This window comes from Stegodyphus dumicola, chromosome 2 (genome assembly GCF_044657685.1).
Source record: "Stegodyphus dumicola isolate Sdum_Otavi_A_Nest chromosome 2, ASM4465768v1".
NCBI classification, from domain to species: Eukaryota; Metazoa; Arthropoda; class Arachnida; order Araneae; family Eresidae; genus Stegodyphus; species Stegodyphus dumicola.
In genome coordinates, this window is record NC_140769.1 from 262006737 (window position 1) to 262022661 (window position 15925).

Consider the following 15925-nt stretch of genomic DNA (forward strand, 5'->3'; position numbering starts at 1 on the left):
CTTTGCTATCAGGCAATGATAAATAATGTAAAAAGTGGAATCTGAACTCTCCGGCATTTCAAAAGTAGTGCACACGACCAGTGCCGTCTTCGGCCTTATCGGCACCTGGCCAACCCAGTGTGCTGGTATCCATGATACGATAACCATTCACAGAAATGAAAAGTAGATGGATTAGCATGTGCCCTTTATGTTCGTGCCCCCCCGGGTAAGTGCCAAGCGGGCTCATGCGCTATGACGGCCATGAAATATGATTTGAAAGAAATAGATTCTGATTAGTTTAAGGAAATTATAAGGATATGACACGTGTGCATTAATGTTTACTGATAATCTTTCTGCTATGTGTTTCAGATATATTACCTTCCACCTGCTCCTGTTTATGTACCTGTTAACGTGTATAGTGGCAGAGAGTGTGCAATTCCGTCTGTAGTGGAAATGACCCTTCAACATCATATAAATGGCAGTACGACTTTGTTCACTTCCGCCCGTTTTGAAGGACTTCGCCCCGGGAGGCGCATCCGAGGGTCTCCCATCTCTTTCCTCTGCTACCAAATCACTCGAGAAGGCCCGGCAGTCAGCATTACTAACCACTAAACCGTCGGCAGTGTAAGAAATAATGTGGAAACTGGGGGGGGGGGAATTGTATTAAAGGCAACAGCGTAATACTTGTTGCCGTTTTGTCCATGTATTTCATGGAAGAATGGTTGCCAGAGCCTCGAGGAGGTTGGACTTCTCTTCCACCCCAATTTTGGAGAGCCTTCCCGGGGGTGGTCAGAGGGTTTCCATCTGTCTTCCCTACCACCAAACCACACGAGAGGACTTTCGGCTTACCGTATATTTGGAGTGCTGCAAAGACATGTCGCAAATACCCATGCCGCAAATTTACCCATGCCGCACAGACACTATACATTTACAAACATCCATATCCTACTACTTCGGTACCGCAATAAGCTGCCCTAACCACTATACCGTCTGGGCGGCAGCGTTTTACTTCCCTTTCCATAAATGGTATATTTAAATTGCTCAAGAAGAATTCCTTAGCCCTAGAAATTTTTTATAGAGTTTTTGTTCCAGTTTGGCCTTAATGATCTATCGCCATTTTGTTGCAACATTCTGTGGGTTATGCTATACCATGAATGCATGCTAAAGTCGCATTATATGTAATGCAGTTCTAAATTACATTTTTCAGCTTTAAAGTTAGGTAGCAAATATGACCAATATTATAGTATTAATCTTATTTGGTCATGTAGTTGGAATTTCGACCTTCCTTAAAATTATTGCCATTTCGATAAGAATATAACAAATGCAATTTTAGAACAAGTCTTAGTTCTATTAGCCCTTGTTTTCTGAAGTTGTTTACAGGATTACAGCTATAGGTTGAGCCGTAAAGTAATTTTCAATCCTAGTATAATATGATAAATCACATTTACTTTTTTTTTTTTCATCCCGAAATGCATTGCATTTCATATTACTATGAATACATATGTGTATCCCGCTTTTGCTTACAATTATTCTTATTGATAATATTTCGCATAATTTTAGACCATTATTTTTTTGAAAAAAATGATGCATCAACTAACACAAAAGGAAGAGAATAAGACACCAACTGCTTGCTTGTAACTGTAAACCGTGGCGCTAAAATGTTTTAAGCATTTTACAAATTAATTCTCTTATTCAGAGTAAGAAAGCTAAGCCAGCTAAGTGTGTACTTCCCTAATCGCCTAATACCCTAACGTGGATTTTAGCAGTAAGTTTTTTTGCTATTTATATTTATTATACAATACCTTCTATAAGTGTTATATAATTACTTTTCGCCATATATTTGAATTCTCGAAGCAGTAGGAACCAAATAAAATCGAGCAGTAACGATGTAAAATACCTAAATCCTACATTCGTTTTTTAATAAAAATGATTAGTAGTTATTATAAAAATGCAATCAAATTATTACGCATTTTTAAGCGAGAATCCTAATCGAGAAAGCCTTTAATTATTTTCATTGCATTTTTATTAAATTTTTGAAACTTGTTTAAACCTCTTGCAAGCTCTATTCCAGTATTTAATGCGGTTTATATTTCAGTTCTTAAGAATATATTCCGATATGAAGTTATTACCTGTTTTAAGGAATAATGAGTTCTTATATTTAATGAAAATTTTGCTTTTAAGATTAAGTGAATAATTATTACATTAGTATTGATGAACAGTACACGTCTGAAGTTACCTTCTTTTTGTGAAAGAGAATGAACTAGCAAATCTAATTGCTAAGTCTACTACAATGTCCAACCTTCTTGTCCTCCTCGTAGGTATCAGGGCATTGATCAAACCAAAAATTCTCAATAAATAGCAGATGTATTGGGATCATCAAGCAAAAAAGTAAGCTGAGAATTGTTAAATTTAGTACAGAGTGCTGGCCGTCTGTGTGGAATAGAACCGAAATATTCTCTTAACTCCTTTGAGGATCAGCCACTGTTGACTGACTCGTAAGCATAATCTCAAAAGCGAAAGCCATCCACTTCGTGTTAACTGCAATGGCATTCTGATATTCGCCATATTTTTCTGGAATGTCAATCTTTTAAATATTTCCGCTTAAAGCATTTTAATTGCTTCAATCTGTATTTAGGAAACTTAATATATACGCAAATGTTTAAAAGAAACTGGTTTTACCATAAATTGCAATCAGGTTTTTTTGTCAATTTCATCAAGTCTGATACTGTATTGTAACTGTGCACATGCGGTATTTTAATATACATTTTAAGCTGTTCGTTTCCTTACTTTCTCCTTCCTTTCATTACAGTTGGTGCTTTTTGTTTTCTACAGTTCTGTAAACGTTTGTTTTATTTTTCTGATGTGGGATAGTCTTGATGTTTACGATGTAGAATTCTCCATTTCTGCTAGCTCCTGTTTTACATGCAGCTTTATAGATTATTTGGTACTTGCGTGTTATCGCAACCACCTTAGTCGAAAAGTTGACAAATTTTCGGAATGTGCCAAATGTTGGCAACCATGCGCTTAACAACAATCCTTCAGTCAAACAACGGCGCTATTTTTGCATGTGTTCTTTTTGTTGTATTCCATAGACTACTATAACAAATCGCGATATTTTAAGCCTTAAAATCAATTTTAAAATATGTACCTGTGGAATTTGCCAGCAATGGTCAAATTTCTTCAGGAGACATAATTTTGACGCAAAACCTTTAAAGGGAACTACGAGAAGTTGCATTTGGTAGATAGCCGATGTTACTGGAGTTTGCGCGATGCCATATCTCTCCAATTCTCTGATGTCCTTTAAATGTAAACACATCTTTGTATAATTGGGGACAAGAATAACATAAAATTACAGAAATATTTGGATAAAAAGGTGTTTCATTTTAATATATCAGGTAATAATTAAAATTTGTATTTGAAATTATTAAAGTATGCTTCTCTTTCATATACACATAACGTCTGCCAACTTACAATAAATATCCATTTCCAATATTGTCTGGGAATCTTTTTATAGAAAAATCGCAAAAAGCACTCGACAAGTAGCTTTTATTTTTTCATCTATAAAAAATCGCCAAACTGTGCTAAGTTGGTTGCGGCAATAGTTAAGTACCAGTTATTTTAGCATTACTTGTTGGATTACTGGATTCTTTTCAATTGTCGACTTTAACTATTGGTTTGTGCAGGTAACCTCGCTAGGTTTTGGGGCCGCAATTGCAGTACAAACAAACAGACATTCTTTTTGCGAAATATCTGCTCAGTGAACTAATTATTTGAGAGCTATTTTAATGAACTATTACACAATAATTATTCTATTTACACAAGCTTTGCTTCTTAGCATTGTAGCAAAATGCTAAGAAGAAAAGTGTTTCTTAGCATTTTATAATACTCTTGTCTGTGAATCGAATTAAAATACTCAGCCCTAAATGGGGCCCACCAGCGGCCGAGCGGTAAAGTCGCTGAACACTGGTAGTTCGGTCCGAGGTTCGAATCCCGCGAACGGGCTGGCTGCATGGGCGTTTTCGTGGTTTTCCCCATGTGTAACGTGTATACGAGCCAGTTTCCCTTAGAAAGTCCTCCACGAAAGGCATCCCTCCCCTTAGGCAGATAGCCCTCGTGTGCTTTGCCATAATTAAATACACATACACAGCCCTAAATGGGATTATAAATGAGAATCGTAGCGAAGTGCATGTAAATTATGTATAGACGTTCTTTTTCACATTATGTGCACATTCTTGATAAACATTACGTAAAATTTAAAGGCTGTGGAGCTGTACACTTAGGCATTTCTTATACGACTATAGGAGCATAATTTAGGAATTCTTTTTAATTCATTTATTGTTTAAAAGCTGTTCCAAACGTTTTTTAGTTGTTTCATAAAGCGACCTTTTAGATAATACGCAAAAGTATTTGCGATTCAGAACTTAGATTCTATTTTTATTTTACTTTGTATTTCCTATTTAAACATTAACTCTTTTATTCTTGAAATAGAATTAACTTGGATCCTAATGTATTCTAAAAGAAGCACACTTCTTAAACTAATAAAATTAAAGGAACTATTCCATTTTGCCGGCTCAAGCGATAAAGTCGCCAGAAATGGTACAACCGATGCCAAAAGGAATATCCTCGCTGGTAACCTTTTACGCCTCATTTTCAAAACAAGTCGCAGCTTTTTCTTATCAGATTGATTATTTCTTTCAATACTGGCATACAATTACACAGAATTTTTACCAGATAGTTCAATTTTATGCCCTAGGGCCATTCACGGTAATTAAGTCAATTAGGAGGCAATCACACTGCTCACCCGAAGCCGAAAATATAGAAAAGGCAAAGTCAAGGGTTAAATTCATCAATTGTAATGAGAAATGCACTAGCGAAGAAAACCACTGCGGTTTTACATAATTTCTGAGTAAACTACTCGTACGAATTGAAATAATTCTTGCATTTAAACTTGTATTTCAAATTAAGATTTAACTTGAAATTAATGTATATAATTACTGAGAGAATTGGATTTTTGAAGCGTAGTTTAAGTGAGCTGAGGTCACTTGGGGTCACATGATATGAAACGGCGAATCAGGATCTTGTACCATGAAAGCATAGTAAATTCTTAATGTCTTTTTACAAATTTATCGTCTTTATTTATTGTCTTTTTACAAAATTTTAAACGATATTAAAATGTTTATGCCTTCAATATAAAAATTTCTTAGAACTAAACCTTTGTTAACCTTTTTTGGTTAATCTTTAGATTATGGTAACTTGGCGATTTTTTGGCGAAATTTTGGCGACTAACCCTGCTACAGCAACCTGCTAGTTTTTGTTTGGACGCCATTTTGTTTTCACGAAGTAAAGGCATGTTTTTTTTAATCAACATTTTTTTTCCAACAATCTGCTAGCCGAATTACGCTTATGCTAGAACTTTTATGGAACAAAAGTGCTTAATCATGACGAAGATTAGGTGCGAAATTGGGAGAAAGTGCAGAATCGCAAACTGCTTGCCGCGTTTTTAAGAATTGCACATACATGGTATCCATGTAAACGTCGACCTATTTTCACTTAAAAAAACATCCCAGAATTGCACAAAAATGGCATTGCGCACACTCTTGACTTTATCCGTGTACACTGCTAAAGTCCTAGCTAGTAACCTTTATCGCCTTACCAAAATGTTGCCAAACTACCTGTTACCATATTCCAAAGATTAGCCCATTTTTTATGTGTATACTGTGTGTTGTCGCCAATAAAGTCTGCTTGGCGAGATTTGCGCCGGCGAAACGGAAAAGTACTAAATTAAACATAAGCATTTCTTAGATTAATAAATAGCGTTTGAGCATTTGTGAAAACAGTGGTATAAATTTTTTCATAATTTTCTAAAATTATTTTTCAATAGAAATTCTTGTGCAACAAAATGTTTAGCATATCAATTTTATTTACTTAGTAATGCTAATAATTTAAACGTTTTCTTTAGCAAAAAATAATTCAATAGAATATGATTACATATTGTAAGATTGGCATCCAAAGTCTGTCTTTAACGTGTTTGGTATGTTTTTCAGAAAAAAATGTGGCTTCCTGAGATTATACTTCTTTCATTAACGTTCTCTCATCTACATGCAAAAGCTTTAGATACAGAATTAGGATTATCTGACGGTAAGTGTTCTTTAAAAAAAATTAGTAAAATTTTAATGTATGAATTTCATAAATATAACTCCATACATCATAAGAAAATTCCAAAAATTATTTATATCGAAAGAAATGATAGTTCAAATTTTGCTTGAAACTTTTTTACATTCTCATTTGTAATAATCGAGAAATTAAACTAAACCTGGTACTTTCCGTTTAACGGGGACGCCAGTTGTAATTGCACGATAAAGCTCCAAATGTAGTAGCTTGCTTTTATTACGTCATACTATATGCTATAGCTGTTCAGCAAACTCTTGTTCAGCAAATTGTAGTGATATCAGAAAAAGTAGCAAAATGAATTCTCTGATTGTTAGAAAACGTATAAAAAGGATGAGTTAACAGCTGCCTGATGGGAAAGTCTAGGAGATGAATGTCGTACGTACACTGGGGAAAGATGCAAAATGGCGAAATAAATGTCAGCTTTGTATTATAAACCACCAGCTAGAATTTCTGTTTAATTGAATTTATGTGAGGTCGTGGTAATGTTGGCAGAAATCACGGCTTTGTGCCTTCTGCGTAATATGATTTAATCTGGTAAATTCCATTTTGTATTCGCCTTTTATTGGTGAACTTTGGTTTTGTTTTTATTTTGAATTTAATATGGTAATAATTCTTTTCATGAAGCTGTGTATATCATTGGGACTGATTTAAAGTAGATTTTGCGACAACATTTACATTTGGTGCCAAGTGGCGTAACATTAACCGGAAAGTACTTCGAATTTTAATTATTTAACTTTATGCTTGAAATTCGAATTGAAATTTTTTGGTACTATTCCGTTTTGAGGACCGTAAAAAAATTACAGCGAAAATGTATCGCAAAAGCGCCAAATCTAGCAAACGCGCCCATTTAACAGCACGCCAAATCTAGCGTACGCGCTGATTTCAGATTGCGTAAGTTTATAAAGTTCTATATTTCTTAAGACGCCATTGAAATAATAGTTTAATTTTTAAATCCTTTTTTGATATCCTATGCATTTAACAATTTGGGAATTGCCCACGACGAAAAGTCTGCAATAGAATTTTGGGTAAAGTGCAGAATCACCCACTGTTTGACGCCTTTTTAAGAACTGTACATATTCCGTATCCATGTACACAGCAACTATTAACAATTAGCAGGAATTAAAATTATTCAGTAGTTAAATCATATCTCTTCATGAGTATCATATATTTTGGCATTAAATAATCTGAACTACTTGGAAAGTCCGCATACAAAACTATAGTATAAACTGAAGGTCATAATAATTGGCTCGAAAAAATACACAGTGGTAAAACGAACAAATAGCTAAAGTTCTGAATTTAAATATATTGGTAAATTTAGAAGCAGACGAATATAACTGTAATAAGAATTTTATGACGGCAATTATTTTGAACGCAAAATCAGTATTAGGATATAGGTCTACTGTGACGCATTTGAAATTATTTTGGTTGATCTTTACATTACGGTAACTGGTAGTTTGGCGACATTTTGGAGGCGATAAAGGTTACTACCTGGGACTTTGGTAATAATGTGAGCAGTACTGAGTTCCGATTACGCATTATTTTGTGTGGGGGAAATGAGAGATCATGGGATATGTCATGTGATATTAATGGACGAATTACGGTTCTTTAATCGGAAGAGATGATGGGATATGTCATGTGATTTTAATGGACGAATTACTGTTCTTTAATGGGGAAAAATCTGGGAATTTTGTATTTGGCTTTATTCTGTGTTGTGTGAAATAGTGTTTGTGAATTTTTGGATCCCATGGCCGTAAGTAAAGTGAATTCGAAATGGGTATTTAGTGGTATTGAAAAGGATAGTAAGAAATGTTTTTTAAGGTTGTGTGAGAGAGAAATAAACATGTTTTATTATGTTATTTATTTTACGTGGTATCTTGCTTTGAAAGATAAGTATGATTTTAAAGATTCTGAAAGAGAATGAAGAAAAGTGTATCCGCCACGTAATGAAGATTCTGAAGGAGATTAGGTAAGTTAGTATTTTTAATTATTTTTATGCATTGTTGGAAATGTAAGAAGGAAAGGAATTTGGTATTATTGGGAAAATTGTTATTAGCAATGATTTAGTTTAAAGTAATTAGGATTGTAAGGTAATTTTTATTAATTGAATGTATGTGCTCATGTATATTTTAAGTGGTGTTTTTGAATTTAATTATATTTTAATGAAATGATAGTTATTTTGTGAATTTTATACTTGTAGGAATTTGGTGTATGTTTAAGTTGAAATAAATGTGCATGGAAATAATTTAAATATTTGATACTAAATATTTGTAATGCTTCATGTATGAATTCGTTGGTGACGTGTATAATGTAATAGATGATTTAGAGGTAAAAGTTTTTGGATATTTTATTTATTTTATATGTGGAAATGTTCATATTTGTAAAGGGTAAATACTTTTTCGCGATCATGTAATTTCATATATGTTCTTTTTACCGGGTTTAAAGATTGAGAAAATTGTCATGTATTTTCGTGAAATTTTTTTAATTTATGAGATAAAAGCAGTGTACATGGATATAGTGAAGAGTGTGCGCAATGCCATTTTTGTGCAATTCTGGGATGTTTTTTTAAGTAAAAATAAGTCGACGTGTACATGGTTCAGTGATATTTTAATGAAATGATAGTTATTTTGTGAATTTTATGCTTGTAGGAATTTGGTTTACGTTTAAGTTGAAATAAACGTGCATGGAAATAATTTAAATATTTGATACTAAATATTTGTAATGCTTCATGTATGAATTCGTTGGTGACGTGTATAATGTAATAGATGATTTAGAGGTAAAAGTTTTTGGATATTTTATTTATTTTATATGTGGAAATGTTCATATTTGTAAAGGGTAAATACTTTTTCGCGATCAGGTAATTTCATATATGTTCTTTTTACCGGGTTTAAAGATTGAGAAAATTGTCATGCATTTTCGTGAAATTTTTCGAATTTATGAGAAAAAAGCAGTGTACATGGATATAGTGAAGAGTGTGCGCAATGCCATTTTTGTGCAATTCTGGGATGTTTTTTTAAGTAAAAATAAGTCGGCGTGTACATGGTTTATGTGTATGTGTTATTTTGAAAAACGCGTAAGGTGTATGGTATTGTGCACTTTTTCCGAATTTTGCAGTGAATATTTGTCATGATTAAGCAGTTTTGTTTGATAAAATTTCTAGCATAAGTGTAATTCGGTTAGTAGATTGTTGGAAGAAGTGTTCAGTAGATAAGAAGAAAAGAAACATGTCTTTATTTCGTGAAGACAAAATGGCGGCGGGGAAAAAAAAAATAAAGGGTTGCTGTAGGGGAGTTGGTCGCCAAATTTTCGCCAAAAAATCGCCAAGTTACCGTAATGTAAAGATCAACCATTATTTTTAGTCCAAGTTACTCAGTGAAGAGTTACTTTACAATGTTTTTATCGCCCGATACGTTTTAAGAGGTTAAAACGAGACTATCCGAGTTTTTGGAGCTTCTGAATGACAAAGCATAATAAAGATGAACTAAAGGCGCACTGCCCTGCAAAAATATCTTACGGACAGCATTTGAAGTTTAATAATAATAACCACAAAATAACCTGCATTACTTCTGAGGCTGATAAAATTTAATTTTAATTCCGAAGTTGTTCAAAAATATTTTTCCTCGCTTACAATATAAATACAAGTCAATTTTCTTTAGAATGCCTTCCAAGAAAAAAGTGGCAAAACGGTAAAATCGCTGAACACTGGTATTTCAAATTGGGTTGGATTTCAGGCGAACGGGCTGACTGCATGGGTGTTTTCCCCATGTGTAAGCTAGTTTCTCTTGAAAAATCCTCCATGAAGGCATCCCTTCGCTTAGGTGCTAGTATGCTTTGCCATAATCAACCAAGAAGACTTGCTCAAATAAACTTAGTAAGCTTTGACGTCTTCAATTAAACATACTAAGGAAACATAAGCACAATGCTTTATTAACTTGTTTTTAAATATGAATGCATTTTTATAACATACTAGGAAAATAAACAGTTGCGAAAGAGATGTTAACATTTTGGTACTTGCATATTATCGCAACCACCTGGGCGCAGTTTGAAACATTTTACAAAAGAAAAAGAAAATTATTTTTATTGTAAAGAAATTATAAATTACTTGCATACATATTTTACGTTTCAACCCTATAGTTACCACAAAAGTCAACTCAGTAAACGCAGTTATGTACGGGTTTTTGATGTGAAAATTTCCTAACGATCCTTTTCAGAAAAAACTTGAATCATTATTTAGCGATTTTACTGCAAAATGCTGTTTTTTCCGCAGAAATTCACCTCCTTCTTCTACTAGAGGAAAATTCTAGTACGAGCATGAATTTTAAATCGTGTTTAAGACTAAAAAAAACAGCATAATTTTTATATAAAAGCAGTTGCAATAATTTGTTCTGAAGGTCGTAATCGCCGTACTAATATTTTAACTTTTTTAATTTTGATCATAACATCGTAGGCTCGATTCAGTAGTGTTACTTAATTTTTAATACCTGTGTTAATAATCAATGTACCTATTTTCCCATCTTGCTCCTTAAATTCATAATTTCCCTCTTTCACCTCCCCAACTTGGAATTAAAAATTGAAAAAAAAAAAAAAAAAAAAAAAAAAAATTGGGCACTTAGTGACATTTTTCAGCTTCATATTAAAAAACGTCTAACGCGGATACCAGATGAGTTCATTTTACAGCCTATTAAATTTCACACACATTTTGCTTCACTTCATTAAACTTACTTATTCGAATGATTCTAATTTAATTAACCAGATCCTCGAAGCAAATATACAGTTGAAAATTACATCAAAAATTAAAAATATCCCGGTTAATTTTGTCATAGTTGAGTCAAGCTTCTTATACTTTTAGTTTTTACATAATGAGCATAAAACTTTCTCAAATTTAAATAGAGGAACAGGCAGATCGCATTATAAGTTCCATTTCGTTATTTGTCCAAAATTAATTTTATTTGTAATTTGACATTGCCCAAACATGAATATTTTCGTCATTTAAAATACTTGTGTAACTGGAAATATGACAACGATAGCCAAAATAAAAGTCAAACAGGGACTTTTACACCTGGATAAGTGGATATATATATATATATATATATATATAGGTATACGCCTGGTATTATTATTATTTAAGTGTTCCCAGATGTATTTAAGGCACTGCACGGAAGGGAGGGATGCCTTCATGAATGACTTTCGCCCACCAGCGAGCGAGCGGTAAAGTCGCTGAACACTGGTAGTTCGGTCCGAGGTTCGAATCCCGCGAACGGGCTGGCTGCATGTGTGTTTTCCCCATGCGTAACGTGTATACGAGCCAGTTTCCCTTAGAAAGTCCTCCACGAAGGCATCCCTCCCCTTAGGCAGATAGCCCTCGTGTGCTTTGCCATAATTAAATACACCAACACCATGTATGACTTTCTAAGGGAAACTGGCTCGTATACACGTTACGCATGGGGAAACCACGGAAACGTCCATGCAGCCAGTCCGTTCACGATATTAGAACTTCTGACCGAACTACCAGTGTTCAGGGAATTTACCGATCGGCCGCTAGTGGGCCCATGCTTTTTGGTACTGCCGATTGAAATAAAAAAAGGGAGGGGCCAAATTAGATGTTATAGTAGTCCCATGCACAAAATTTCAGCGTTGTCCAGCTAATCGTTTTTGAGTTAAACGAGATACGTACGTAAAAACACCAAAAAAAAAAAAAAAAAAAAAAAAAAAAAAAACCATTCTTAATCCATTTTAAAATCAGTTTTGGTAATTTGGTAAAATGAGCCCTAGTTTTTGTCCGCGTCCGCTCGTAGAGACATCATGCAAAAAAAAAGAAAAATCGTCAAAGTATTTCTATTAAAATATGATGCTCGAAATTTTACTTCGTGCAAGGAAGAAAAAAATAAATTTTGCAATAAATTCTATGCAAACTTTCTTAAATAAACTATTCCTCCTATTGAGAATTTTTTTAAATTTTTGTTTCTTCTTTTCGGTAAATATTTAGGTACTTTAAAATTATTTCTGAAATATTTGTACAAAATACTTTAAATACAAGCATAAGCTTAAATCCTCTATGCCCAACTTTAATGAATTGAGAAAATGATAACGAAATTAAAAATATCTACTGATATAAATTCGCAGATTTAAATGTTTTTAATTAGCTTTTCAGAAATGTTCATTAAGTTTTTATGCTCAAATTTTGAGTTAATTAAAAAAAAAGTAAAAAGTGCGTGGCTAAGAGTTTGAACTTGTTTTTTTATTTTGCATAAACTGATATGCAGAACTTCGTAAAGACGTTTTCTTTATCAAAATATCTTATGAGTCGTTGCTTTGGTTTGACTTGATTATGAAATACTAGCATCAGTTTAAATCTTTCTATTGATTTCAGAGGTGCTTTTCCGTTTTGCCGGCGCAGGCGATAAAGTCGCCAATAATGGTACAAAAGATGCCAAACGGAATATCCTCGCTGGTAACCTTTTACGCCTCATCTTCAAAACAAGTCGCAGCCATTTCTTATCGAATTGATTGTTTCTTTCAATACTGGCATACAATTACATACAAGTTTTACCAGATAGCTCAATTTTATGCGCTAAGGCCATTCGCTGTAATTATGTCAATTAGAATGCAATCCGATAGATATAGAAAAGTCAATGTCAAGGGTTAAATTCATCGATTCTAATGAGAATGCACTAACGATGTACAGCACTGCTGTTTTACATAATTTCTGAGTAAGCTATTCGTACGAATTGAAATAATTCTTGCGTAAACTGGTATTCCATATTAAGATTTAACTTGAAATTAATGTAGATAATTACTGAGAGAATTAGGTTTTTGTAGCGTAGTTTACGTGAAATGAGATCACTTGGGGTCACGTGATACGAACCTGCGAATCAGGATGTTGAACCATGAAAGCATAGTAAATTCTTAATGTCTTTTTACAAATTTATTGTCTTTATCTAATGGCTTTTTTACAAAATTTTAAACGATATTAAAATGTTTATGCCTTCAAAATGAAAAATTCTTAAAACTAACATTTGTTAAAATTGTTTATGTGTATACTTGTATAATACACCAATGAAGTTTATGTTGTCGCCAATACAGTCTGCTTGGCGAGATTTGCGCCGGCGAAACGGAAAAGTACCATTTTAAATTAATATTTTGTTTCCTAAATCCATGAGATAAAGAAATAAGACATGTTTCATGTAACTGCTTTTACTTGGTTATTACCAATAGCAATTTTTGATATTGAAGCAGATCAATATTCGGTACTTTTCTGTTTCGCCGGAGCAAATCTCGCCAAGCAGACTTTGTTGGCGACAGCAAAATAGAAGAGTACCCGATATTTTAATCTGAAGAAAACGCCCGTTTTCAAACCAGAACTTAAGATAATTATAATAAAAACTGTATATTTTATTAGACGGTTAATTTTAATCAGATGAAATGCAGTTTAATTTATAGCAGTTTTTAATGCACCAAAAGAATAAATAAGATCCTCTTCATGGCAGTAATAAATTCATGTGACTTGAATTCTTACGCCATCGACTGCAGGTAAACGAAAAAGCGTTGACTGTTACGTTAACTCGTGTATATAATCGCATATCTGTATATCATTACTTCTATTATTTCTATTATCTATATCTTATTATTTAGAGATGAGAAAATAAAGATTCGAAATTTCTTTCTGAGCTACTGTAAGAGGCTGGTTTTCCCCCCACTATTTAAAAGCTTTTCCAATGTTTTTTTTAATATTCATAATTCTGCTCATTTTTAGAAAATTTTTCGGTACTTTTCCGTTTTGCCGGCGCAAACGATAAAGTCGCCAATAATGTTACAACCGATGCCAAACGGAATATCTTCGCTGGTAACCTTTTAGGCCTCATTTTCAAAACAAGTCGCAGCCATTTCTTAACAGATTGATTGTTTGTTTCAATACTGACCTACAATTATACTATAAAAAGATAATTAAATTTTATGCCCTAAGACCATTCGCGGAAATTAAGTCAATTAGGATGCAATCACACCGTTCACCCGATGGCGAAAATATAGAGAAGGCAAAATCAAGGGTTAAATTCATCCATTCTAATAAGAATGCACTAGCGAAGTAAACAATGCGGTTTTACATAATTTCGGAGTAAGCTATTCGTACGAATTGAAATAATTCTTGCATTTAAACTTGTATTCCAAATTAAGATTTAACTTCAAATTAATGCAGGTAATTACTGAGAGAATTATATTTTTGTAGCGTAGTTTACGTGAGATGAGATCACTTGGAGTCACGTGATACGAACCGGCGAATCAGGATGTTGAACCAGGATAGCAAAATAAATTCTTAAATTAATGACTTTTTATAAATTTATTACCTTTATTTACTGGCTTTTTACAAAATTTTAAACCATATTAAAATGTTTATGCCTTCAAAATAAAAAATTCTTAGAACTAACATTTGTTAACATTTTTTTGTGTATACTGTATGTTGTCGCCAACAAAGTCTGCTTGGCGAGATTTGCGCCGGCGAAACGGAAAAGTACCAATTTTTCATATTTTAGAACATTATGTTAACGAGTTCTTTAATTTTCAGATACAAATCAAGATGTTGTCAATATTTTCTCACGAGTGTTAAGCAAGCTTATATTCCAACGCAATCTGAAGGCAAATAAAGGCAGTAATCGTTTGTCGCTTGTCGAAAGTAAACCAGAATACATGTCTAGGCTATTGTCAAGTGGGCATTCATCTTCTACTGCAAATAATCCAAAAGCCGAAGACAGTTCCAAAGACTTTTCTTCTGATATAACGAAACCAGGTGACGTAAATGAAGAAATCCAAATACCTTTAGAACCGTCTTGCTTTCACATGGACTCCTCACTTGATGGAATATGTGCTAGCGATAAAACACGTGAGGATGATCTGCATGAAGGTAAAATATTAAATGAAGAAAGCACTGAAAAGAACGCTGAAGTGGTGTTTACAGAAAATGAGCATCCTTCTATTGAAAAACTTGAAACGGACAGTTCTGACTTAACTGACAACAAGGAATCAAAGAACCGAGATGATGAAAATAAACAGACTAGTTCTAAAATAACACCAAACGATTTAGATGGAGAATTATTTAAAGCTACAGAGGTTTCACATCTCAACAAATTTATGGAAAAGGAAACTCTAGCGATATCTTCTAAATGTTTACTAAAGGCTTCTGAAGGAAATACGATTCCAGAAGATGAATTAGATCATAAGACTTGCCAAGTTGAAGAATTTGAAAACGAAATCACAGTAAGCAATGATTTAGAAGTTGCTTTAGATAAAAATGCAAATTTGGGAAATCATTTAACAGCAGGTTCTGAACCAAGTAAAACTTCTGAAACTCGAAAGGAAATTCTAGATTCAAACGAAGACTCGGAAAGGTTACTTCCCCCGCAGATTGAAAGTACAGGCGTTGACTTGCCACATTCATTGCAAATGGAGGTGATGGATATATTTAATAAAGACGAACGATCGTATGTTTTCAATCCATTAGCTCAACCGCAGGAAGTATTCCAAGATTGCATTACGCCAAAAAATGAATCTGGCCATTGCCGTTATGTACAACATTGCCTAGTTCCAAGCCTTTTAAGTTCATTGGATTCTTTCATGGATTATGTCTGTATAATTGATGAGAGGTACATAGGCATCTGCTGCCCTGAATTACCTGTCTCGACAATAAAAGTGAAGTGGGAAAATTCGGAAAATTTTAGCATTTCCAATGATTCTGCGAGAACAGCCCCAGGTAAGATACAATTGTTTAGGAAATTTTTCATAATCG

General features: G+C 33.6%; 1 protein-coding gene across 3 annotated transcripts in view; it reads left to right on the plus strand.

The window, feature by feature from the left end:
• The first annotated feature begins 1632 nt into the window (after positions 1-1632).
• Positions 1633-15925, plus strand: part of LOC146998965 (proclotting enzyme-like) — a 32468-nt gene continuing 18175 nt past the window's right edge. The window contains exons 1-3 of one of the 3 annotated variants that reach the window (XM_085812100.1): positions 1633-1744; positions 6024-6117; positions 14708-15889. In XM_085812100.1, coding sequence (XP_085668226.1) covers positions 6030-6117; positions 14708-15889 — 1270 coding nt within the window. In that variant the 5' untranslated portion in view covers positions 1633-1744; positions 6024-6029. Of the gene's footprint in view, positions 1745-6023; positions 6118-6575; positions 6685-7703; positions 8117-14707; positions 15890-15925 lie in introns of those variants that run through there. The other 2 variants (XM_085812102.1, XM_085812101.1) reach the window with 2 other exon arrangements.